At 44.7% G+C, this 26,235-nt stretch overlaps 2 protein-coding genes across 6 annotated transcripts in view; one reads left to right on the plus strand and one right to left on the minus strand.

Annotated features, from left to right (window-relative positions):
* Window positions 1-232: 232 nt before the first annotated feature.
* SVOPL (SVOP like) lies at window positions 233-20,758 on the plus strand. Of its 4 annotated transcripts, XM_048946117.1 has the most exons (16): window positions 233-327; window positions 3,681-3,786; window positions 4,578-4,669; window positions 5,919-6,017; window positions 6,754-6,825; window positions 7,220-7,344; window positions 9,549-9,612; window positions 11,131-11,256; window positions 11,504-11,632; window positions 12,699-12,772; window positions 15,066-15,268; window positions 15,350-15,461; window positions 15,870-15,951; window positions 18,034-18,123; window positions 18,495-18,608; window positions 20,444-20,758. In XM_048946117.1, the coding sequence occupies exons 2-16, from the start codon at window positions 3,708-3,710 to the stop codon at window positions 20,453-20,455; spliced, it is 1,473 nt and encodes a 490-aa protein (XP_048802074.1). In that variant the 5' UTR covers window positions 233-327; window positions 3,681-3,707; the 3' UTR covers window positions 20,456-20,758. The 4 variants fall into 4 exon arrangements, with proteins under 4 accessions (XP_048802074.1, XP_048802063.1, XP_048802091.1 ...); XM_048946106.1 differs by lacking the exon at window positions 20,444-20,758 and having other exon boundaries at window positions 18,495-18,943; XM_048946134.1 differs by lacking the exon at window positions 3,681-3,786 and having other exon boundaries at window positions 246-327; window positions 4,583-4,669.
* Window positions 20,759-22,579: 1,821 nt separating this feature from the next.
* The window catches only part of TRIM24 (tripartite motif containing 24), a 57,219-nt gene continuing 53,563 nt past the window's right edge, over window positions 22,580-26,235 (minus strand). The window contains exons 18-19 of one of the 2 annotated variants that reach the window (XM_048946082.1): window positions 24,873-25,022; window positions 22,580-24,018 (exon numbers count right to left, since the gene is read on the minus strand). In XM_048946082.1, coding sequence (XP_048802039.1) covers window positions 23,809-24,018; window positions 24,873-25,022 — 360 coding nt within the window. In that variant the 3' untranslated portion in view covers window positions 22,580-23,808. The remainder of the gene's footprint in view (window positions 24,019-24,872; window positions 25,023-26,235) is intronic. The other variant, XM_048946090.1, reaches the window with a different exon arrangement.

Below are 26,235 nucleotides of genomic sequence, written 5' to 3' on the forward strand. Positions count from 1 at the left end.
CCAATTTTAATGACTCCATGATCTCCCTCCTCCCCACCAAAAACATGAGTGAGCACCATCACCCATAGTGGGCTACTCCCACAGAGGCACCTGTAGGTGCAGAGGAACCAGCTGAATTCACACTCCCTGTGACACAGGGCACCCCTCCTTGTACAACCTACTGCTGGGGAGGGACCTGACTGTACCCAGTAAGGAAGAAATCTGACTCCCTACAGCTGGATTCCAAACACACAGCGATGCCAGCACAATGAGGAAAGAAAACAGAAGAGAAAGAGGCAGAAGTAAGGGAGGAAAGTTCTGCTCCTCTGTGACCAAGACATTTCAGAGGTAAGAAAACTTCACTCAGAAAAACCCAAAACCTGAGAAAAACAAGAAATCTAGTTGAGCCTTGATTTAAGATTGGGAGTATCTGATCATTCATACATCATGTCATCTTGCTGCTAGGACCCTGCAGTGGTTTCACTTTACTCCCTTCTGGTGGAGGACTGCTATTTTCCTTGCCAGCAACAGCTTTGGCACTGCTGTTTTTTGGCTCGTGTAGTTACCGTTTAGTATTTTCAGTGTGATTTACAAATAGCAGGAAATTCTTCCTCGTGACTCCCCACAGAGCTCTGACAGACATGAGAAGCTTCATAAGGGCAAGTAGGTCTGCAGGTGTTTGCAATGACTAACCTATGCTCTTTGTAGGAACTCTCAGGAGATTTACTGAAGTCTTATGTGTAAACCTGTCTTTTGGAGACAAATGCTAGAGCAGAGCATACAGTGTCAAGGACTCACCTGAACACTGGCTTCTCACCTGCTTATGTGCAAGTGAATTTTGCTCAGGCTGCCCCAGTAGTCTGGCCATGAGGCAGATGAAGATACATGGACCTATTTCTGGTAGTACCTGAGGTGCTACAGCAGGTGTCCCACTTGCTCACCCACTGCTGTTTGAGAGCTGTGGAGGTATCCCATAGATGTCATCCTGACACCTCCAGGGGTCTCAGCCACTACAGAGTGTTGGAGGTAGCTGTGCACCCTTGTGCTCGAGCACCTGACCCTTGCTGATGGATCCTGTGTGATAGCATGAGGTTCACCATTTCCTCCCTATTTTTGGAAGAACTTCAGTGCTTCCCATCCTGGTGGCACGTAATCCAGAGCAGTGAGCACCAATCAAATGCTTGAGTGCCTCTCAGCAAATGTTAGCAGAATACTCTAGCTTGAGACTTCCACGGTGCTATGGCTTGCAGTTATAGTCCATCTGGCATGCATGGAGGTGGATCAGAGCCCAATGCTTTCCCTTTGTCCCAGGCATGTCCCAGCCTGGCCTTCTGGGGCCCAGAGCTGTGCATGCTGTGGGCTCTGGAGAGGTACAGTTGTTGAACCAGGCAGAGTCGTGATAAAGAGACTTACAGAAGGTTATATTTGCAGGATCTAATCATAAAGGATCAGGCAAGGAGCAAAACTGGACCCCAGGTTTCATTTCTGTGAAGCCCTTTGTGTTTCAGCCACACAATGAACCATTATGTCTTCCTGTGGGCTCTTCCAGACACCTTACATGGTTGCTGTTGAGCTGGTTCCAGTTAGAAATGATCTGCAGATGATGTCCAGCATGATCAGCTGCTGGCACCATGTGCTGCTGGCAGCTACCACTGCCTGTGAGTATGGTGCTGAGAGGAAGTAGTGAGCAATATTGTGCATGTCCTCTGGGATCCTGGGCTGTAATGATCTATAACAAGTAAGGTCAGTGTATCTGACCTACCCAACTAAACTGCTATTAGCCCTTAATGACCTCCTTCTAACTGCACCTCCATACAATGTGCCCAGCTGGGAGCACTGTAACTCTGTGCTTTTTATGCTTATGCTGCCCTCTGTCTCAGATGAGATTTTGTACCTTTCATCACCAATGCTCTTGGTCATTTCCAAACTGAGCAATTCTATGGTTCTATGACTAGGTGCATTCCTTGCCCTTCTCCAGCCCCATGACTCCTGTGGGGCAGCACCGAACACTTTCTCACCAAGTCCAGCAGCTCTGGATGGAGATCACTGAAGAAGAGGTTTTAAACTAAAGATGAGTTGAGCCCCCCCCTGCAAGAGTCACTGCATGTTCTCAGCAGGAAAGCTTGGGGGATAAAGCTTGCTGTGTGCTTAATCCCTCCCATGGGATTAAGATAAGATTTTCTTATCAGGAAAAAAATCTATGATCAGACTTAAAGACGTAGCATTGGAAACCAGACCCTCTGCAGGAGCAAGCCAGTAGCAATGCAGAGCTTGTTGTTGTTTCTTGCTGCCATAAGTGAATGGGGATTGATGCAGTGGGGTGAGGCAGAGGGCCATATGTCCTGTGGGAAGCAAGGCTGGCAAGGCTGGGCTGGGCAAGAAGGAGCTAGGTGCGTACTTGCCAGGTGTACTATCCTTGGGAAGCCAGGGCTAGGGGAGCAGGCTGGGCAGCCCTGCTCTTGCCACTGGCTCTGCTTCATGCTCTTGCATGCTCTCAAAAACATGAGCAATTACAGAGTGCAGCACCTCTACAGCTCACTGGGCCTCAGCTCCTAAAAGAGACACTTCCACCTTTGAGAGGGACAACTTACTGTTGATCACTGTCAATTCTCAGCTCTTGGAGATTGTGAAGCTTCTTTTGACTTTCTTTGCATGTCCAGGATGGGGAAGCCGTTACATAAGCTCTTGCATCTTCTCTCATTCTCTGGACTTTGCATGAAAACAGCCAGAGCAATGCAATGACTGATTTGTCAGATCAGCTAAGCTGCCTCGTGATGCCAGCAACCCTTAGGCAACTCTACAGGCTTGGGACAGAGTGGCTGGAAAGCTGCATGGAGGAAAAGGAATCTGGGGGTGTAGTGGTCAGCTGTCTGAACGTGAGCCAGCAGTGTGCCCAGGTATGCCAAATGGCATCCTGGCCTGTGTCAGAAATATTGCAGCCAGCAGGAGCAGGGAGGTGATCATCCCCCTGTACTCAGCACTGGTGAATCTGCACCTCCAGTGCTGTGCTCAGTTTTAGGCACCTCACTACAAGAAAGACACGGAGGCCTGGAGTGTGTCCAGAGAAAGACAACAAAGCTGTGAAGGGTCTGGAGCACAAGTCTGATGGCAAGCAGCTGAGGGAGTTGGGGTTGTTCAGTCTGAAGAGAAGCTCAGGGCAGACCTTGCTGCTCTCTACAGTAACCTGAAAGGAGGTTGTGGCAAGGTGAGGGTTAGCCTCTCCTCCCAGGTAACAGTGATAGGACAAGAAGGAATGTTGTGCCAGAGGAGGCTCAGGTTGGATATTAGGAAACAATTTATTCTGAGAAAGAGTGGTGCTGCAGTGGCACAGGCTGCCCAGGGAAGTGGTAGAATCACCTGGAGGTGTTCCAGAACCATGTGGCACTGAGGGACATGGTCAGCAGGCATGGGCTGATGGTTGGTCAAGGTCATTTTAGAGGTCTTTTCCAACCTTGATGATTCTGTGATTCTGTGTATTTCCTACCAAAACCAAACAAAGAAAACAAAAAACAAACAAAAAACAACCAACTTTGAGTAAAGGTCATTTCATTCTAGTTCTCTGAAACAAATCTGTGTAAGAGTGTATCTGATTGCTTCCACACCAGCCCAGAAAACTCCTTTGCTGTACAGTTACTAAGGTGGCTTTATGACCCTCCAGGGGTCCAGGGGTTTCATGATTAAATCCTGTCCTTCTCCAACAGTTACGGTGAATCGCAGTAACAGCTGAGATGGCCGCTGCACCAAAAGAGGCAGCAAACGTTATTGCCTTGGAGGAAATCCACATGGAGGGACAAGAACCCCCCAAAGGTGTGTTTGTGTTGACTGGATCAGAAATGCTGGCCCTCATGAAGCAGGGTAGAGGGAAGGTTCTGGCACTCCAGTTACCTGGACCTCAGACATCAGCTTCATACTTCCTCTCTCCCACTATAGCTGCTAGGCTGCTAGCAGTGGCAGTGGAAGAGCTGCTTGTTTTGGTTTTTTTTTCAGCCACTGTTTTGTGTAAGCGACGTATTCCTCTGGTAATTCTTTCATTTTAGCTTATTCTTGGGAAAAATATATGTATATTATTCAGTCCCAAAAGCATTTTAAAATAAAAACTTCAGTGGAGAAGCATCAAAACAGAAAACGCTGGGGAAAAATTAAAGATTTTCTCCTGAAAATCTGTGCAGTCTCAGGATTTGTCCTGAGTTAGTTGGGAGATAAGTGTTCTGATGGAAAAATTTACATAGGTCTGACTTTACTTAAATATGATGTTGAAAGTAGACACTGAAAGCTTTCTGGCAGCTCTATTTATAAATCCATCCCAGCACTGGACTTGCTTTGTCCCTTTAATGGGAGAAAAAATTTAGGAAGAGACAACACTGAGCCCAGAGCCCATGGCTGTGCTTACTGCAGTGGCAGTGACTCTTGTGGGTCTGGGGAAGCGCCAAGCCATAGCCCACACCACCCTCACCAGGGCAAGCGAGAGTTTCCAGCCTTTCTCCTGGCACAGCCCCATGGTTGCATGTAAAACATTCCCATTTCATAAAACCTGAGGGTGTACTATTTAATAACTGATATATATATTTTTGGTGTCTTTCTTTCCCATTTGTGTTCAGGGCAGAAGACATTTACAGTGGAAGAAGCTGTGGAAACCATTGGGTTTGGGAGGTTCCACATTGCACTTTTTCTCATCATGGGAAGCACTGGGGTAAGTGTTTGCAACCAACACCACCAGCCTGATGAAACACTCCCCTCATTTTCTTTATTACTTTGTAATAACAACTACAAATCACCACAAAAACATATTGCAGCACATTTTTTTCCCACATATACCTTCTCAAGCAGGATTCCTGCTTGTGTCAACTTTGACCAAAATCAGCATTGGCCAACTCTCATATTGAACCTGTTTCAAGGCAAAAGCAAACAGGTTGACCCAGGGCATCCTGGCCTGTCCCCTGCCCTGGAGTTCCATCCCTCAACCACAGAGGTTCAGGGTTACCTGGACCAAGTAACCAGGGTTACTTCCCAACTAATGACGTGCAAGGGTGCTGAGTTAACAGTAAAACAGTGGTAAAACACCTGGTTTGGAAACTGGAGCCAGGCTAGGGTGAAGCTGTGATGGGGACATAGCCACAGGATCACCACAGCTGAGGCAGGAAGGTCTGTGACTATGAATGATGGGCTTACTTCTTAACCAAAGCCAGCTGCCAGGAACAAACAGTCAGTAATTTTATTATTATTTTTTTAATAACAGTAATTTTAAGAGATTGTTCTAGGTGCCCAGATTCACAGACAGGTACTTAAAATAAAAGCAGCTTGCTTTCCAGTACTTTCCATCAGCACATCTGGTTGAAAATCCTTCCAGACTTTCTGGGTACAAGCTTGCTCTTGACAGTGACCAGAAAGGAGGTTATAGTAGGTAGGTGTCAGCCTCTTCTATCAAGTCATAGAAATAGCATGAGAAATAACGGCCTTAAGTTGCATCAGGGGAGATTCAGGTTGGGTACTAGGAAGTAGTTTTTCTCCAAAAGAGTGGTGCTGCACCATCACAGGCTGCCAGGGAGGTGGTGGATTTGCCATGCCTGGAGGTATTTAAGAATCATGTAGACATGGCACTGAGGGGACACGACTAGTGGGCATGGTGGAGATGGGTTGGTGGTTGAACTGGATGATCTTAGAGGTCTTTTCCAACCTTAATGATTATATGATTCTGTACTGTACCTAGATATCCACTCTCTAGGTGCAGCTTCCTTCCATCCTGTCTCCTCTCCCCATCCCCAAGTGGGAATGTCTTGCAGACCACGCTCAGGGCTGAGACCACCAAGGCACCACAGCTTCACAGAGCCTGTTGCAGCATGTGACACCTCCATGACTGCAGGCTTGGCATAGCTAGGGGCCTTTCTCTCATGGGATCCTCACAGCTTCCCTCTTGTTAATGTATATACTTGTCCCTAAAGGTGGCCGAAGCCATGGAGATCATGCTGATAGCTGTTGTGTCCCCTCTCATCCGATGTGAGTGGCAGCTTCAAGACTGGCAGGTGGCTCTTGTGACAACAGTGAGTGACTCCTCCTCACCATGCAGGTCATCCATCGCATGGGGACTGTACATGGCACCACCCCAGGCTTAACAATGTACATTTCCCAAAGGGCCAAATAAATTCCAAGACCTCCTCTCAGGGACAAGAGCAGTGACACAACTGTAGAAACCAAGAGAACAATATGACATGAGCACACAGCCACAACAAGAACTATAATGCCAGTACAGGCTCCTATTTCCTGATTCTTTGGAAATCCCTATAACCCTTTGAGGACCATGCATGGCTCTGGCAGTGCAATTTATCTTCTTGTTTACGAAGCATTTAACAGACACTTGATTTGAAGAGCAAAGCAGCCTGATGCTGCTGGGAATGAGTACCCCACAGCTGCTTCCAGTTCTCCATTGTAATGCTATAATGTGATGGAAAGTACAGCAATAATAGCAGAGTGGCACAATCCTAGGCTGCTGCAAAAAGGAACAAGCCCAAATGCAGCAGCTGTAGATTCAGAAACAAGTGAAGAAAAACTACTTACCACTAAAAGGCCTCTAGTATGCAAGGATCTCCAGCAAGACACCCTCATTGCCTCTGACAACCCTTAAATGAGGTCTGGGAAGGGATGGATCCTGACTCTACCCTCTCAGGTCACTCAGGTGCACTGCATGTACCTGAGTTCCCCCTGGGTTAGCTCTGCCTTCCCACCAGATGCTCAATCATTGTTTCAGGTTGTGACTTAGCATTTCTACTATATCCATAGATGGTGTTTTTTGGCTACATGGTCTTCAGCATAGTGCTTGGGCTCCTGGCTGACCGATATGGCCGCTGGAAGGTAAGTGGGCTCAGGGGCTGTATGTATTCTTCCTGAGCCCTCTGACAAGACAAATACAGGACCTGCTATTGTCTGTCCCCTTTATCTCTTTGCTGTGCAGTGCCCTAGTAACACTGCTGCCGGGAGGAGTTGGCACGTGGGGCACAAAACCCTTCCAATATACCTGAGCTTCTAGAAGCCAGGAAGCTGCTCCTCCCATGAAAGAATGATGGGCTGCACAAAAACGAACTTCATGGTGCCCATTCATGGCACTTTTCTTTCCCCTTGAGCTCAGGGCTGAGCCAGTCTCTCTCTTACCTTGCACCCTGGCCTCTGAAAACCTTCAAAATATTTGTTGTGCTGTCCCATACAGAGAGGACCCTAGACTATATTACCCTAATTTTGTCCTTTGCAGATTCTGCTGCTCTCCTTCCTCTGGGGAGCCTATTTCTCCCTGCTGACCTCATTTGCCCCCTCCTACATCTGGTTTGTCTTCCTGAGGACCATGGTGGGAGGTGGTGTATCAGGCCACGCACAAGGGTAAGGCCACGCTTCATGCCTTATGGCAAGGACAAGGACAAACTAGCCTTCATGGGGAGGTTAGCAGCTTTTTCCTACTCTGGTGGGAGCTGTTGGGGGTCAGAAGAGCACAAAGTAGGAGGGGAGGAGGGGAGAGTCCTGAAGCACAGAAAGTCAGGTTTTTGAATGTGTTATTTTCTTTGCGGATAAGGGGGAAATGTAATGAAAGCAAATTATTCTGAATCATCTGCAGTCAAAGGGAGGGAACAGGCAGGCAATATTTGGTGCTTGGTTCCCCACTGCTTATCCTAGATCGTCTTTATTTAAGACTGTTTCTATAAAGTGAGAGCATGGCTCTGCTTTTCTTCCTCCAAGGAGGCATCCAGGGGCCCAGAGATCCCACAGCTCATTTTGGCTGACCTTGGCAGAGCGCCCAGTGCCTCGTGCACTGAGCCTGATAAGCTGAGGCTGCGCAGAAACCTGGAGGAGACAGCCAGGAAGGGGCCTCTGAGGGGGCTGGAAGTGCAAGGGAGAGCAAATTCTCACATTGCCTTAAAGCAAAATGCTGTCCTGTTCTTTCATTGGGTTGTTGTCCGTCTACCTAAATTGCAGTTCCCAAGAACTCCTCAGCCCTGGGATAGTAGAATGGGCTGGTTTGCATTAAGCCAATGTCAGAGGTCTTATTAAGCACATATATTATAAAAACAATTAGACAGGTAACAGATGAGCAAAGACTGCTTCCTTGTAAAAAGGTCACAACAATTCTGCTTAGAGTAGCAAATTCTTCTTGAACTGATGTAAAACCTTCCCACTTAAATTAAACTTTTTGCCTTGTCAGGGTGAAACTGTGGAGATGTGGGAGGGAAGGAGAAGATCACTGTACTAAATGCCACCTCACTAGAAGGCTGACAAAATAAGTGATTTCTTTTGACTCTGTCAGGGAAACACATGCAATATTTCAGCATATTCTGTAGTTCCTCATAGCCTGTGTTGAAATTCAGGGCAAGAGGCTGTGCGCTCTCCAGGAAGTGAGACAGTGACCTCCTGTAGCAAACCTCTGGTGGCCTCTTCTTCACCTCCCTTTGAGACCCTGTGAAGACTTGTTTGAATGCACAATTCTTTTTCAAACCCACTGCCTGTGCAGGACAGCACAAATCAGCTTGCACTGACTGAAAAAGCCCTTTATCAAAGCAGAGTATGGGAGGCTGGTACTGCTAGAGGCCAGGACAGGGCAAAGCAGGCAGGAGGAACTTGCAGTTCCTCCCCTTATTGGTGTTGCATATTTTATAAGGCACCTCAACTGCTGAGATGATGGAAAAGGTCAGTGTGGGTCTCTACACCAGTGATGGTGTTGCTGATTTTAAATTTCCCAAAACACATTCAAAAAACTAAGTGTTTAGAGAGGAGACATTGCTTTATTTCTGTGCAGAGCGCAAGGTGAGGTATCCCCACAAATCAAGTTCCCCAAGTCTTCACATTGGCTTCTATTTAAGTCACGAGTTTTCATTATATGCCTACCTTGTACATAAGTCACACCTACCCATTGCATGTTATTATAGAATGTTAGAATCATGTGAGTTGGAAGGGACCCTTAAAGGTCATCTAGTCCAACCGTCCTGCAATGAACATCTACAGCTCAATCAGGGTGCTCAGAGCCCCATTCAACCTGACCTTGAGGGTTTCCACAGGTGGACATCCACTAGCTTTCTTGACAATCTGTGCCAGTGCTTCACCACCCACTTATTCAATGGTATTATGCAACTACAAGTTTATATTAACATATTTGAGTTTTCTGTGCTTGTGCAGAAGTCTTTAGTTGTTGTTTAAGAGGTATCCCACTACTGACTTTATACATGGCTGGGTTTTCTAAGGACCAGTCTCTACTGAACTGTTACTGTCTTGGACGTGTGCCTCTATTTCAAGGATGTCTGTTCTTACTGTTCTTATTTGTGAAAATCTTGAAGAGGAACATCAAGTCTCAGGAGGGATGTTCACCATAGATAAGCAGGACATCTGCAACCTAAAAGCAGAACTTTAACCTTCAAGAAATACCTCAATCAGAGAGAAATATCAAATAATTAGTTTTGATACATCAGTGTAAAAAGGGTGGTCCCTCTGTCTCCAGGCATCCACGCTGGATGATGGCTGAGCCGGACAAATTGTTCTTTGATTGGTACAGAAATCGTTGTTGTCTCTGTCATTTGCCTTGCTCTTCTTTTCGTTAGGCTTATCATAAAAACGGAATTTCTGCCTACCAAGTACCGAGGATACATGCTGCCCTTATCTCAGGTAAGAATGGGCATATTACTGTTTCTTCTCATTTGTATTCCCACCGAATTGCTGTGCTGCTGTTTGGAAGGCAGATCTCCAGCAAGCCAGAATATCCGCATTTATCATGGGTTGAGTGAGTGCCTCCTGTACCATGGAGCACGTGCTGTGCATTATTAAGGATCCACACAGACAGCTGTGTGCAGAAGAGAAGCTATTTCTTCTCTCTTAATTGGATCATCCCAACACTGTGGGGGGACTTTGAGTGACAGCTGACATCTGCCCTTTTTGTTACCTTCTGATAACTGTGCTGCCTGCCTTAATGGGGTCGGTGCCAGTGGGCTGTCACTCAGGCTGCAGCAAGAGTGTCTGTTTTCTCCACTGGGAAGTGGAATGCAGTAGTCAGTTGGGGGCTACTCGAGGCAAAGAGTGCTTATGGCTTCTCCTGCACTCATCTCATCTTCCATTGGAGTGCATCAGGCTCTCTCCAGCATTCACAGCAAGAAAAATGTTTGTGCAAGCATGAGCCAAAAGGAAAGTGGGCTGAGGAGGGGTCTCTGATCAGGGCAACTCAACATCTCCAGCTGGGTTGTGTTGGGATCTCACATAAGGTAAATGCAAGCCATTGGGACTGAATTGTGGTAATTACGTGTGATTAATGAGGTGGCTCCTGGATGAGGTCCTGGGCTGTGCCTTGCCTTGCAGGCCTCACTTAGGCCTGAGATGTGCTGGAAGGGCCGTGACCATCCTTCCAACGTGACTGGGGTGGGCCCTTCCTCTAATTTCTACCAGGAGAACTTTATGCGTGCACAGATGATCTGTGAAGGCCTCACTGAAATCATTAATGCATCTGGCTGTTGAAACGAAAATGTTGGTATACAGTCTTGGTGGAAGGGGTAATTTGCTTTTCATTAGTGTATATGATCCCAGGGATTTATTACCAAAGTGCCTCCAGAAGATCAGAGATATATAAAAAGGCACAGTCTTGCATCTCTCTCCACGAATGTATTGTTTCTGCCCGTAGATTACTCATGAACTTGCTGTGGCTTGTGGCTTGTGCTGCTGGAGCTTCTTTGTATGGTGCCCCGAAAAGGGCTCTTCTCCTGATGGTAACCTGCAGATTTGAAGGGAACCTGCAGATTTGGGGCCAGGTTCCCCATTGGTACAACTTGGAATTGAGTCCACTGGAAGCCCACCAACATCCAACAGTGGAAATCTGTCCCTGTTTTGCCTTTGGTACTTATACATCTGCTGCATCCCCAAAGAAGTTCAAATGAGAAAATTCATAGGCATGAGTGTTAGCAGAGATGTGACTGGAAGGACAAAAGAGGCTTTAAGTACAATGGCAACTACACGTTACCTGTTTTTGTCCAGAGCTAATTAAGACTGTTCTCAGACATCCCTCCCCAGACTCTGATCTGTACTTTTCTCTTTCCTTCATCCCAAACTCATCTTTGCAGACAGCAAGGGAAGGGATGAAAATAAACAAATTTTTGACATGTGTTCAAGCCTTTTAACCCTTTTGTTTCCCTTGGAAAGGTGTTCTGGTTGGCAGGATCCTTGTTGATCATTGGCCTGGCATCAGTGGTGAACCCAACCGTTGGCTGGCGGTGGCTGATCAGAATCGCCTCCATTCCTGGCATCATTCTCATCATGGTTTTCAAGGTAGGGAGAGCCTCTCCTCGCTTCCCACAGCCACTGACCTGGCATCTCCCCAGTCACCAAGAGGCATCACCCTTCATCTTCTCAGCCAACTGCAGCTTCCCTGGGGGACAGCTGGAGAGAACATCCCAAGGAATGACTCGTAACCTTGCACTGATCTTGTCAGGCTCCTGGGCAGGATAGGGGATGTGGACAGCACAGGCTGCTAGGCAAGAGGCAGGAGGGCTTTCTAATACTGCTCCACTTTCAGTTCATACCTGAGTCAGCACGTTACAATGTGTCCACGGGGAATAACGCGGCTGCCCTGGCCACGCTGCAGAGGATAGCCAAGATGAACCGGGCAGCGATGCCAGAGGGAGTGCTGCAGGAACCTCCCAAGGTAAGCTCAGCCTGCAGCATTGCCTCGCTCCATTATCCTGTCCCATCCCATCCCACCTCATCTCATCTTGGCTCGGCCCCTCTTATCCCATCCCATCTTGACTCATCCCGTCCCGCCCCTGGTCCACCGGGCACAAGGATGTGAGCAAGGTCATCAAGCACATCTCACTCCACATCTCTCCCTCACCACGCCTGGCTTCCTTCCCAGCTATTGGCAGTGGTTATGAAGAGGCCATTTTACTCTGGGAAAGACAATAATCTTGGCTTCCAAAAAGGAATCAGATTTTCCACTTTTTTTTTTCCCCATGATCTTCATTTTCACAGGATGAATATCATGCTGAGAAAAGATTTGCTGCTTTTAACACAAAAAGGGCTCCAGAAAAAGTGCTTCTTTCCACCACTGCCTGCTCTCAGGATGTCTGCAGCACCACAGGACCCTGGTCCTGCCCATTGGGGTGTACCTGAGGGCTGTGGCCATAGGACAAGACCCTTCTGCTGGTCCCAGTGCCTTCCCCAACCACCAGTTCCACCTCTTCCAAGCAGCTTGGGAGCTGAACACTTACATTGTCCAGGGCCCAGCTCTTTTAAGTCCCTTTCCTGGACCTTTTTGCTGCTTATTCAGTCCCACAGGCACCAAGCATTGTCCTCAGCAATTCATGCAAGATGGTGCCATTGTACTGGAATTAATTAGGATTAAGGCTTCCCTGTCTTTTAATTGAAATTATGTAAAGGAACCACATTGGCTACACACAGGGTTTTGCTTAGACATGCACCCTTCCAGGCTTCACCAATAATGAATAAAACATAGAAAGGCAATCCCATACCTGTCCCTGTGAACTTGAAGGGGTGTGTGGGGTGCTCTCTTCTCCCCCCTCTATGCTTTGCAGCATGACCTCCCACAGCCATCTTCTGAAAAGGGGCTTCCTTTCTGAAGGGTGCAGTGCTATCTATCCATCCATCCATGCCAGGAGATGGCCAGAGCAAATGCACTGAGGCCTGGGCACCTGCTGCTGCCACAAAGCGTTTGCCCTGATGTGAAAGGTGCCTTTCTACCAAATTATTTGCAGGAAAGAAGAGGAAGATTCAGAGACCTCCTCCACCCCAAGTACTTAAGAACCACTCTACAGATATGGATCATATGGTAAAGAGTATTTCATCTATATATTTATTTATTTGTTTATTTATTCATCTTGTTTATCATTCCCTCAGGACTGGTTGGCTTGGTCTACCCACTGTGAACACGGTGGTGCCCTCGGTTTGCTTTCACTCCTTGTTGCCAGTTTGTTCATTCTGAGAGAAGATACATGCACTGCCCTCAGTGATAGAGGGCTCACACAGAAAACCAATGACTGGTACCGGTGCCAATGGCTGGGAAAATGTAAGATTGCAGAGAGATGAGCTTCATTTGCCTTGTTCCCTGTAGATGTATGCACGGGTAATATATGTTTCATTGACTTTGCTGGCTGGAATGGATATGTATGAATAATGGGTCCGTGGGAACTCATTGACCAAAATCTTGCTAAACCAGGCCTTGAATATTTTATGTTTTTCCCATCAACTTGCAGGACTATTATGAAATCTCTTCTTGTTTCTTAATCCTCCTTTCTCTCCTGCTCACCCAGGAGGCACTGGTGTGTTCTCAGGTTTGTGTCCCTGTCTCTTTGTGCCCTCAGCATCCCCATGTCCACAGGCAGCTCATTTTGCAGCCCACACTCTGCAACTGGTTTCCGAAACTGCCAGCGGGGATTAAAAAAAAAAAAAAAAAAGTGAAAATTACTTCTCAGCCTGCTTATGATGAGGCGAATGCTGAATTACTTGATAATGACACAGTGAGGCTGCCACTACCAGTGCCCTGTTGTTGGCAGCAAGCCTGGGTGCGGTGTGAGCCTCTCCAGCTGGTGAGAACTCCTTTGGAAAATTGCTGTACAGAAAGAATGGGGAATAAGACACCCAGACAGCTCCTACATTTGAGCTGTAAGAACTGGGGTCTGGGTTAGTGGCTTGCTGCAGGAAAGGGCAATATGGAAATGCCTCCACCTACATACAAGTGATCAAAGGGGCTGTCTTCTGCACGATACAGCACTGCTACTTCCCAGTCTGGAAGTATCAGGAGGTTGGGTGAATGCTGGACAGCACATAGAAGCATACAATGGCCTGGGTTGAAAAGGACCACAATGATCGTTTAGTTTCAACCTCCATGCTGTGTTCAGGGTCGCCAACCAGCAGACCTGGCTGCCCAGAGCCACATCCAGCCTGGCCTTGAATGCCTCCAGGGATGGGGCATCCACAGCCTCCTTGGGCAACCTGTTCCAGTGCGTCACCACCCTCTGTGTGAAAAACTTCCTTCTAATATCTAACCTAAACCTCCCCTGTCTCCATTTAAGACCATTCCTCCTCATCCTATCACTATCCACCCCCGTAAACAGCTGTTCCCCTTCCTGTTTATAAGCTCCCTTCAAGTACTGGAAGGCCACAATGAGGTCTCCCCGGTGCCTTCTTTTCTCCAAGCTAAACAAGCCCAGTTCCCTCAACCTTTCCTCATAGGAGAGGTGCTCCAGCCTATTCCCAGCTAGATCACTGCATTTCTTGCCCAGAGGCAGCAGTGCTTAGTGGTGCAACAGTCTACAACCAGCTCTGAAGGAGGAGCTGAGGCATGCATGAGCATTTTCCTCTATTAAAACTGGAGTGAGAAGGAGGCCGTGTCAGCAGTGAGCATCTGGCCAGTGCAGCAGTGTTATTGTCAGAAAGGATGTCAGTGTGTTAAGACTTGTTAAGATCATCTAGTTCAACCATCAGCTTATCCCCACCATGCCCACTGACCACGTCTCTCAGTGCCACATCCACACGGCTCTTGTGACACTGGCTCCAGCACCTCCCTGGGCAGCCTGTGACACTGCAGTACCACCCTTTCTGAGAAGAAATATTTTTAATATCCATTGTGAACCTCCACTGGTGCAACTTGAGGCTATTAACTTTTGTTTTGTTGCTGTGACCTGGGGGAAGAGGCCAACCTTCACCTCACCACAACCTCCTTTCAGATAGTTGCAGAGAGCAGTAAGGTCTGCCCTGAGGCTCCTCTTCTCCAGACTGAACAATATCAGTTCCATCAGTGGCTCCTCATCAGAGGGCTTAGCAGTCCTGTCTCCTGCTGCACAGCACAAACCAGTCTTAATGGCCAAGCACACAGCGAGCTGGGAGCTGGGATGGGCTCCTCCATGGAAGAAGTGCATGGACAGAGGTGGCAGTGCTTTGCTGTGTGCTGGGTGACTGCTGATTTGGTGGGTGTCATCAGGCTCAAGGTGATAGATGAGGGTGCCAATCGTGCATCACCGTGGCACTGGTGTGTACAGGGGGTTCCTAGGGCACCCCAAACCTGCTGCATTCCAGTGCCATTTTCCTTGCCTTCCCCACCCACACCACACTCCTCCCTACAGGCTTGGCATAGCTTTTGCTTACTACGGAGTCATCTTGGCCAGTGCTGAGCTGCTGGAGCGGGACCTGGGCTGCACCTCAAGGACACCTCTGAGCGAGAACCCTGGCCCTGTCTCAGAGGAGAGCCGCAGCCCCTGCTACTGCCGCCCCTTTGGCCCTTCTGCCTACCGCACCATGATCATCAGCACCGCGGGGGAGATCGCATGTAACCTCCTCTCCCCTTCTTGTGCTCACTGCAGGACTGAGAGCCCTGACACCTAATGTTATGATCTCTTTTGTGTCTCAGTAAATCCCCTGAACATTCTCGGCATCAACTTCCTCGGCAGGCGCCTGAGCCTGTGCATCACCATGGGATGTACGGCACTGTTCTTTCTTCTCCTCAACATCTGCACATCCAGGTAACTGCTTGCTTCCACCAGAGCCGTAGTCATTGAACTAACCTGGGGAAATTCCTAAGAAGGGCCCCATTCAAGATGGCAGAGGTAGACATCTCCTGTAGCCCTGTAAATGAGCCCATCAGGAGGGTTATAGCTGCTCACTTAGGTACCAACTGCTTTGTTGCTGTTATTATCATAATCTCCAGTTTTTTCTGCCTTATGTCTAGCCTGAGCATGGCTAGCAGTTTCTTTATAGCAGTAGCAAACATGCACTGTCAATGGACTAAAAAAAAAACCACTACACTTGCCAACAACCAACTTTCCCTTACTTCAAGCTTGTAAAAGCCTTAGCATAGTGAAAGCCTACCAGGCTGAGTCTCTGTCACTGTTCAGTGGCACTAATGCTTTGCTTCACACTGCTTCTTTTAGTGCAGGCGTGACCGGCTTTCTCTTCATGCTGCGAGCCTTGGTTTCAGCAAACTTCAACACCATCTACATTTACACTGCAGAGGTGGGTCCTGCTGAAGGTACTTGGAATCACAGCAGCATTAAGATTGGAAAAGACCTCTAAGATAACTGAAAATCCTAACACCAGCCCATCACACCATGCTCACTAACCATGTCCCTCAGTGCCATGTACTTGAAGTGCCACAGCACTTGAGCCTGCTCTGGGGCATGGAAGCCCATTAGCCAGGAATGCTGTTGTATGCATTGACCAGCTAAGAGTCAGCTTCCCTGAACTGAGTATCTCTGGCTTCCTAACCACTCTGTTTTCATAAGTGAGATCAGAAAACTAGCTGGAGGTGACAAGAGCAGCCAGGAAAGGAGTGCCCTTCTGGGTCACTTGTTGGTCACTACTACTAAATGTTATTTCTGAGGATGTTATACACTATCACCTTCCAAAAATCTCTGTTCTCTCTCAGTCCCGTTGAAGTTAGACAACAGACTACCACTAAAAGGAACCTTTTCCAGCACTTAAGGCTGGCTATTGTAGCTAGTATAAAAGTTTTTTACATGTATATGCTCAACTAATGGAAATTGTTGTGTTGTGTCTGCAAATAGTTTTAACCAATCAGAGAGCATCTCCTTCACACATCTTCAGAATGATTAGTCCTGTGGGTTACTTACACGTTGCTTTTGTATAAAACCAGAGTTGCATGGAAATTAGTTTCTTCCTTTTAAGACTGAGTGGTAAGTGGTAAGGAGCTGATAGCAGTAGTTAGCTTGATTGACCTGATAGTGTGCCATACTTCATTTATAGCACACTATTTTTAAGCATGTACCAGACTTTACTAAATACCAGCTTTTAAATAGTCCAGAATTGGATGCTGTTGATGTGAAAACTACTGCTGAAATAGCCATACTGTAAACCACAAATACACAAGATTTAATCAATGATCAAAACCAAACTCGGAAAAAACTCTTTCCAGACACATCCCAGACTTTTCTGGAACTACATCACATCCTCTGGCTTGGCCCAGCCTTCTTTAAACAAACGCTTAAATGACAACACTTGCTAAAATCTACTGACATGAATGGGACTTAAATTAAGCAAAGCATAGGGTTAGGATGTTTTCTATCAGGATTTTCCCACAGCACTGAAGCAAAGCATATACTCAAGTGTTTTACCGACATGGGTGTCAGGGAGATGTGAAAAATACACAAAGCACATTAGGACACCAAGCTGTGTGACGTGGCTGGCATGCCCGGGGGACAAGATGCCATTCAATGTGACCTAGACAGACTTGAGCAGTGGGCCCAGCTGAACCTCATGAGGTTCAACAAAGGCAAGTGCAATCAGTGTCTTGCACCAGGGTCATGGAAACCCTCACTACCAGTACAAGCTGGGGGATGTAAGGATAGAGCACAGCCCTACAACATCTGTTGTGACAGGACAAAGGGAAATGATTTCAAACTAAAAGAGGAGAGACTTAGATTGGACATAAGAAGTTTTTTTACAGTAAGTGAGACACTAGAACAGGTTGCCTGGAGAGGTGGTAGATATCCAGTCAGAGCCAGGCTGGAGGGCCTCTGAGCACCCTGATCAAGCTGTAGATTCATGGCAGGGGAGTTGGACTAGATGAACTTTAAAATTCCCTTCCAACTCAAATGAATCTATAATTCTATTTCTCTAAGCCTGGATGTTTCCTACCAGGATTTCCCTTTCTTTTTCCTCCTTCTAAACAAAGGTGCTGTTGATGTAAGTAAGTAGGCTGTCTTGAAGGCTGCAGACAATCTCTTTTTCTCCTGCTTTCCAGACACATAGTCAGGCAATATAAATTGAATTCTCTCTTTAGCACCAAGCCTATGGTCTGTGACTTTGGCCTGAGCAGCCCAGTGCAGATGAAGGAAAGGCATCTGTGTATATGTTGCCTTCAACTTCTACTTTGGACATGAAATGGCAGAATTGCAATGGAATGAATGACATGCAAAGGAATCTTTAAATCTTTTTGCATCTTCTCCCACTGACTGCTTTTGATAATGCAAGGGTCTACATGAGGAAAAGAGGAAAATAAAAAAAAGGGGGGTGGAATGAGAACACATATCACTGATTATTGTTACACTAATCTGATTTCTTTCTAACCTGCGACAGGTTTATCCCACCACAATGCGAGCCTTGGGGATGGGAACCAGTGGGTCACTGTGCCGTGTTGGAGCTATGGTGGCACCATTCATATCACAAGTAAGAGCACTGTCGACAATGCCAGTAAGCCTTGAGTCTAACATTACCATCAAATACACAGGGATGTCCATGAAGTTAATAGAAAAGGGGGAGGCATTCAATCTCGGTGTCTGGTTTGCTTTTTCAAACTGATTTGTTCTTTATCTGATATTTATGCAGAGCACTTGGACAGTCTTTGCCAGACGTGGATCTTGCTATTATTTGCTGCTTTCTGAAAACTTACAGATTTCATGAGTGGCATTTTCTGGATGTTGCTGAGTCCCCCAGGCATTTGCAACCCATTGCCCACTCTCTAATTTCTAATTAACTGGTGGGCTCCCACAGCATTGAACAGACGTTTGAACTGTTTCTTTCTTTCTTTTAATCTGCAGGTTCTTATGAGTGCATCTTTCCTGGGGGCCCTGTGTCTTTTCTCATCTGTGTGTGTTGTGTGTGCAATCTCTGCCTTCACGCTACCCATTGAGACCAAGGGCAGGGCACTGCAGGTTTGTATGGACTCTTCAGGAGCTTCTCCCTATCTACAGGCTACCTAGAAACAGTAAATCTTGATTCAGCCAGAAAGGAAACCAAAATTTTCTCAGGGCTCATAAGCCAAAACAAGAACTGAGAGATAAACAGAGGAAGGTGCTGTCATAACAACTGAAAGCACTGTTACCCCAGTTGCCTAAATTCATTTCTCATAGAAGAACAGGAATGCCTGCCCTAGCCCTAGCTCCCTCACTACAGCATGTTAGCTTAAATTAGTGCAAGCCCTTCTTTGCTATCTCTAGTCTCCATCTGAAGTTGCTGCACCTATTCTCCTCTGCTGCATGCAGAGAAGATAACAGCTAACAATTAACACCTTAAAGTACTAAAGCCACTTTGACACCAAATTCAATTCAAAAGCCCTTGCTCCATCAGCCCATTAACCTAAACCCTATGGCTAGTGTTTCCTATAAGGCTCTAGAGGCAATGAGACAAAACAAGCCCAAAGATCAAGAAGGAAAGTCAGTTATAGGCAATTTAGCTGTAAGGCCATGGGAATTTTCGTGTCATAGAAGATGCATGTCCTCTTCCTGCATGTTCTTCTGCAGTCTCACCCATAGAAGCCATAAAATCATAGGATTGGTAATCCAGACTCTTCAGCAGCCTAGGGCCAGACAGATGTTTGATTAACCTGATATCAGATTCAGGACCAGACTAAAAAAATTGTATACAAACACGTGCATACATACATCATATATGTATACACACACACAAGTTCATTGGGCCACATCTTAGGTTTCCACCAGGTGCATGGGACAGTTACCCTTAGGGTTTTTGAGAAAGCAATTTATTAATAATCGACAGCTTCTTTAAATGAGTGCCTTTCTAAAAATAAGGACTACCGTTTATGATGCTTTAAAACATCTATATGAAAATCTGTAAAAGATTGGAAAAAATACATAAATTTAAGAAAGGAAGTGGAAAAAGCAACTTCTTCCTTCGTGCAGAACTATTTGTATACCAGGAAAAGCTGGCATCAGATCTAATATTCAACTTGCAAATGATCCTCTAGTCTGCCTTTCAGAGATCACTGTGCGTGCAAAGCCATACAGGCACTGCTGAACTGTGGCTATTGGACATATTGTCCAAGGGTGTCACACAGCAGTCATTCAATTCATGTCATAATTTAAATGCATAACATGGCAACATTCAGTCCTATGGCTCCAGACAATTGATGCATGCCTCAATATCAGGTTCAAACAAAACAACTGAATGAATCTTGTGGAATCTAAAATGAAATGTAAAAAGCATACAGACCCACAGTCTGGCTGGCAGTGTCCTCAATGAGTGAGGAGCTGTGACCATCAGGGTTCCGTATTGGGACAGATACGATTCACTGGCGACACTGGACCAGGTGTGCTTGCAGCCCAGGAAACCAACCATATCCTGGGTTGCACCAAAAGATGAGTGGCCAGCAGGGTGAGAAAAGAAAAATGGAAGATTCAAAAGCTGTGGATGCCCCCTCTTTGAAAGCATTCAGTCAGGGTGGATGGGGCCCTGGGCAACCTGATCTAGCACAAGGCATCTCTGCCCTTGCAACCAGCTGATCTTTAAATCCCCTTCCAACCCAAACCATTCCTTGATTCTAATCCCTTATCTACACCTATTTCAGTTTATTAGGACAGCATCAGTTTACTCTTAAAGTAGCTACAGGAATTGTCAATCAGAGGTAAAATATTTTGGACACATATTCAAATGGATATTATTTTCCCTCTGTATTCATTTCTGCTGTTTTTCATGTGCATTCTGTTAATTTTTATGGTTTTTGTGTTGCTTTTTTTCCCCCCTCTCTTAGCAAGTAAAATGAAAGCGTTTGATGTTGGATTGGGTACAAAAGAAAAAGAAACCTTTGGAATCCATCATTTCCTGTGAGCCACATTTGATGTTGATTGCTTCTCCATACTATTTCCATTATATAAAAATGGAACCGATCAGCGTAAGAGCTATGATTTGCATAGACCAAGGGTAGCTTCCTCAAGTAGGTTCCCCTTCTTATGATTCAATAAAAATGTTTTCTATCCATGTCATGAAGACTCTTTGCTAGTGCTATTTCTAATGTTATGCCACACACACACACACACACACACACACACACACACACACAAAAAAAAAAAAAAAAAAAAAAAAAAGGAATGAAAAACATCATCCCTAATTGATTAAATGGACAAAGAAGAAAAAAATACACAAGGACAACAGGATTTTTGCCATAGCAGCTTGGGAGGATGCAGTACTTACTTTTAAAAAACAAAAGAACAAATGTTTGAGGAATGCTATTATCTCACCTGCATCAAAAGCTAAGTTTAACATCTCAAATGTCACTGCAGTGGTAATTTCAGAAGGTCCTTAGGGTGACATTTAAAACCACAAGATGAAAGCTGAGTCAGATTTTTTCCCCACGGATTATTTAAACAGAGACAAGATCAAACAGATCACTGAAAAAGTTGTCTTGTCCTTGTGCCTGACGGTAGCATCCAAATGAGGAAGCATCTGGTGAACAGGTTAGCAAATTGAAGTTCTTTGGTGACCTGTTTTAATCACTTTCTGTACTGAGGCATTTGTGATGTCGCAGGCTGACAGTGCTATCCCGATCCATCTTGTTTGCTCTGGCTTGCCATCTTAAAGCACACACATCACTTGCCCATTCAAATCTAACCGTTTCAATTGTCAGCTTCCATGTCTCCACAGCTCATGCAAGACTCAGCCAAGTAGTTGGCTGGCCATCAGTATTACTGATGATTATTATTGGGCAAGTGGCACCTGCATTGTTTATCACAATCTCTTCCTCCAACCTAGTAAAGAACTGTGTAAAACAAGTCTTTTTTTTTTTTTCCTCCTCTTTTTACATTTTTCCTATGTATACACAACTGGTTCTCAATGACAACAGGAAATGGACTGATGTAAGGTAATTCCTTTTAGCTTCTGTCCCACCTCCATCACGGGAGATGTCTGTTTTGATCTATAGTGCTGCGGATTCTATGAACTGTTGCAGTACTAGAAGAAAAATGTCTGAATGAAAAACAGACCGCAGAATAGTCTTATACTCTTAACCACATTCCCCAACAAAACATACTGTGACTTGTGAGGGGGGGTTCTTTCTGAATAAACCATTTTCAATTTGTTCCACTGTTGCTGTACAATTATTTCAAAAAGTTTTCACTGTTATGAGGGGAGAATCAAAAGAAGAGAAAGCAGCAACTGGACTGCAAGAGTACATTAACATTCCTCTCCAGTATCTCTCACTGAGAGAACAACTTGTAGATGAAGCTACATAGATGTCAAACTTCACCTCTAACTGCACCAAGCACTCTATGAAACTTCTGCTTGCAGCTTCAGGTCTAGAGAAACATTCATCAGCTTTCTCTGGAAGCATAGCTAACTTGACTTGGGTATCAAGGACTTCTGTAACATTAGATGCTGCAGTGACAGAGTCTCTCATTTCTTAACTCTGTGCTTCTGCAGCACAGTGTTGTGCCTGTTATGTTAAAATGGTCTCCCTTACCATCCTGTTCAGCTCCTTCACTTTCACTTCTCGTTTTTTCCTGGAACTCTGGGATGGTAGAGCTCCTGCTGCAAGCAACTCCCTTCAGGCAATTAAAAATAATAATTTTAAAAGGATAAATTAATAGTTACTGTAGGAAGCTCAGCACCCAGTCAAACCATCACAGCACTTCAAAAGCTGTACTGACCGTCAAAGGCCAGCTGCAAGCACAGCTGAGTGTTCTTTTGAAATGTCCACAGCATTTAAATAAGCAGGGCCACTCTAGGATAAAGGCAGGTGAACAGCTTCAGAAGGTAAAAGAACAAGATGTGCCCTTTTGCTGAGGGTATATGTACACAGCAGGGAAGAACAAGCAGCACTTCTGTTTAGGCTTGCGAGGATCTATCCGTAGCACCCATATTAGTGCTACATAACAAGTAAAAAGCAGGTCTGTGTAAACACAGATGTCTTCATAAATCCATCTGCAAAACTCTGGTGCAAATCAGCTCAATTTAGCCAAGAGATTGTCTGCTCTTCCTAAAAAAAAAAAGACAGTTTTCACTTCAGATGACATACGTGAAGAGTATAAACCAATAGCTGAGGCAATCATAGACAGGTACTTTCAATCTGCCATTGCTGAATGCAGAAACAGCCATCTACATTGTTATCACCACCTCTGGAAAGCAGAAAAAAAAGTAAATCCCAACATCGTTTGTCTTTAGTTTCTGGTGATTTTAACAAGGACAGATGAGGGTTCAAGGAACTGGATCTTTTTTTTTTCCTAAAGCCCTCCCCTCTCCTTTACACTTGTTTATTTAACACTGGCTGCATTCCCACAATAATATTTAGAAATCTGGAAAAACAATAAGATCTTGTGGACAGAAAAGACACTTTTCTTTCCCCCCTAAGCTTACCAAAAAGCTTGATAGTTGCAAACAAATGCTCTTTCCCTTGAGTCTTCCCCTCTAACATTGAAGTCCATTAAACAGAAGTACATCAAACTTGTGAGGCACCTTTTAAACAACATAGTGTATAGGAACAGCACTGTTTCTTGCTGACTGTGGGAAAGTGGTACACAAAACGAAGCACCACATCCTTTCCTTTCTCTATTAAAAACTCTCAAATTCCTTTTTTTCTTTAAGTTATTTTTAATACACTCTCCCTCACATTTTAAAATTAACCAATAACTTCTTTAGGGGCAACTACACTTTCATTGTATCAGTCAGTATTGCAGGACAACAATATTACAACATCTGTTTTCATGGCTTGTGTTAAATACAGTACAAAGAAACCAAATCATGGCCAGCCACATGCCTTTGGTAAAATTAAATGTCTGGTGAGATCACATTTTCTTCAAACTCAGAAAACCATATGTTGAACCTATGTAACATCTCAAAGTTCAGTTCTATACAAACTTCTTTTCTTCTTCAAAGTAAAGTTAAACAGCTGTCATCCCATACAAATCACAGTTTCTGCGCAGTTCCAGAAGTATGCTGCAAACTTGGAACTTCAAGGAAGCTCTCTGCAGCTCTGGATCTCCCCTGGAATTGTGTTTCAGATAAGGGGTAGAAAGTCAAGTGAATGTCCACAGACCTCCAGGTCAAAGCAGTCACGACTCTTCCCCTTGCAACAACTGTCAGTGATAAATACCCTTAGTTTTCAAAAAATGTTCCACATGCGACTCATTTAAGCAACTGACGGTCTTCTCCTTTGAGACGTTTTTTCCGAGGCTGTACAATGTCATCATCTGAGTCATCACTAAGTTCTGCATTATCTTTTTCACTCTGGCAGTTAGATTGTACAGGGAACTTCCTCCCAGGATAAAGGCTCTTTAGTAGTTCTTCAAAGTATGCTTCAAGCTTCATGCCGGCATCAGCCACTTCTGAATCAGGCTGTTGGGTGAATTAACAACATCAACACATCATGAAATAGCTTTATATTCGTGTTCTTCAGGTGCTCTTACAAGCTACAAAAGTCAAACAGCATTGAGAATATATAGAGAATATATATAGGTATGTCTCAAGGCTGCTAAGAGAACGGCTACACGAAATGCTGCAATTTTTCTAGGTTACAGACCTAGCTCTAATTATGGCAAAAATATTACTAGTAATGGACAATGACTGCATCTCAGAAGACCAGGCAGTCCTGAAGTCATTCATACCCACCATGGCTGACCTGTCTCCTGAAGTGGAGGTCACCATAGCAGTAAGTATACCCAGCAACTGCCCTGGATGAGAACCTAAGTGAAGACACTTAGAGAAACCTAATTTTCATTGTTAATTCTCTCTCTTTTTGTCAACTCAGTATCTGCACCCCCTTTTCAGCAAATGTTTCCTTACAAACAGTGAGGGTTTAGACAACAGTCTAAGTCATTTAGTCTCAGGGTAAATAAGGGTAAGACTTCTAAGAATGAAAATTCCAACGTATTTGAGATATAATGCAATAAGTATGAAACCAAGTTTTCAATCAAATGCTCACCACTAATATCTATGATGAACAATCATTTTCTCCTTACCTGTTTTCCTGCCATTTCAGTTAGCATGTTTGTTACAGCTCTCCTCCCTTCAATAGGAGGATCTCATTTGCATACTCATCTAACATCAATGTGGTCTTAAATGTGATCTACATTTTCTCTGGGCTCTTATCATCAATGTAATTTAATTAAATAAGTAAATTCTAACCCCACTGTAGTTTTCCTGAAAGTATATAAGCCTACAAAAATAGATCAAGTGTCTACTTCTCTAACCTCATTAAATTCAGCACAGTTTTGGAAAATCAGTCTGAAGTCGGCCACAAAATCTTCTGGCTTTGTGTAGAACGAATCGTTCACTTGAAGTCTATTCTTGATGGTTGACAAGTCCATAGGCTTTTTGATTATTTTGTAGTAATCAGGAACCTAAACAAAGATGAAAAGTTTTACCATAATGCAGTCACGTTCGTTGCATGTTGTTTTTACAGACCTTTACATCTGAGGGAGAGGGGAAAATGTAGCCTCATCTTTTGAAATATGATTCTAACATACAAAAACGGTACCTTTTACAAATACAGTTACTGGAGTAGCAGTGACACATGCTAGTTTTACTGGCTAAAATACATACACCTCTCCCAACATCTCTTTTAAAAGAAAAGCAAAATAAATAATAAAACCAACTGCATTTACTACATAGAATAAAGCAAGTGATGTTGACATTGTATGTCAGGTGAACCATCCATTAAATCTCACTCTCAAGACTGTCATATAACAAATCTGGCAACCCATTCAGAGGCAGTAAATTTATTGCTTAAAGAGCCATTCAGTGATGAAATATATCCTTAGAAATGGTGGTAAACTACAGAGAATTATTTTGGCATTTCAGATGTACTTTCTTACTCAAATGGAATAAGAAGGATGCATTGGGGCATTATTACTTATTGATGAAATCTTTTTCCACTGACATGTCTTGAGGAACATAAAAGAGGCACGTTCATTGGACCACACTAGTAGCATTTCTGTGCATCCTTGAACTACAGTTTGCTTTTTTATTCCACTGCCTGATGAACTCAAGTTGTTTTTAGCATTTTAAATTCATAAACTTACAGCTAATAATAAGGAATTCTGTTTCTAAGCAAGACCTCGTTTAAGACGTTCTAAAGACTTCATTTCTAAGACGATCTTCAAAATCGGATACTTTTTAAAGAAATAAATATGTCTCCCAATTCATTTTTTAGTGATAACACTCAGCATTGTGAAAACAGCTGACAGTGTTAAATATATTTCTTGTGTCTATTTTTGAAGTACTTCTCAAAGTAAGACAAAACAGATCTTGGGAAATTTTGCTATTAACTTCCTTCCAACCCAGTGCTTCATCTTTCATAGAATCTTAGAATGGCTTGGGCTGAAAGGGAACTCTGACATCATCCAACCCCGCTGCAACAGACAGAGTTACCAAACCTCTACATCAGGCACCAGCTCAGGCTGCCCAGGGCCCCAACAAACCTGGCCCTGAACACCTCCAGGGATGGGACATTCACAGCTTCTCCATGCAGACTGTGCCAGAGTTGTCCAACTGCCCTTCAGACAGTTTTAATAAAATTAAATACGTTCAATACACTTAATGTCCACAAAACTT

This window comes from Lagopus muta, chromosome 1, assembly GCF_023343835.1.
Source record: "Lagopus muta isolate bLagMut1 chromosome 1, bLagMut1 primary, whole genome shotgun sequence".
NCBI classification, from domain to species: Eukaryota; Metazoa; Chordata; class Aves; order Galliformes; family Phasianidae; genus Lagopus; species Lagopus muta.

Bases quoted from the DNA above. Each gene is read 5' to 3' on its own strand.
- SVOPL (XM_048946106.1), top strand. From the start codon at position 3,708: ATGGCCGCTGCACCAAAAGAGGCAGCAAACGTTATTGCCTTGGAGGAA. The intron at 6,826-7,219 runs GTAAGTGGGCTC...TGTCCTTTGCAG, and splicing joins ACCGATATGGCCGCTGGAAG to ATTCTGCTGCTCTCCTTCCT. The intron at 11,257-11,503 runs GTAGGGAGAGCC...CTCCACTTTCAG, and splicing joins TTCTCATCATGGTTTTCAAG to TTCATACCTGAGTCAGCACG.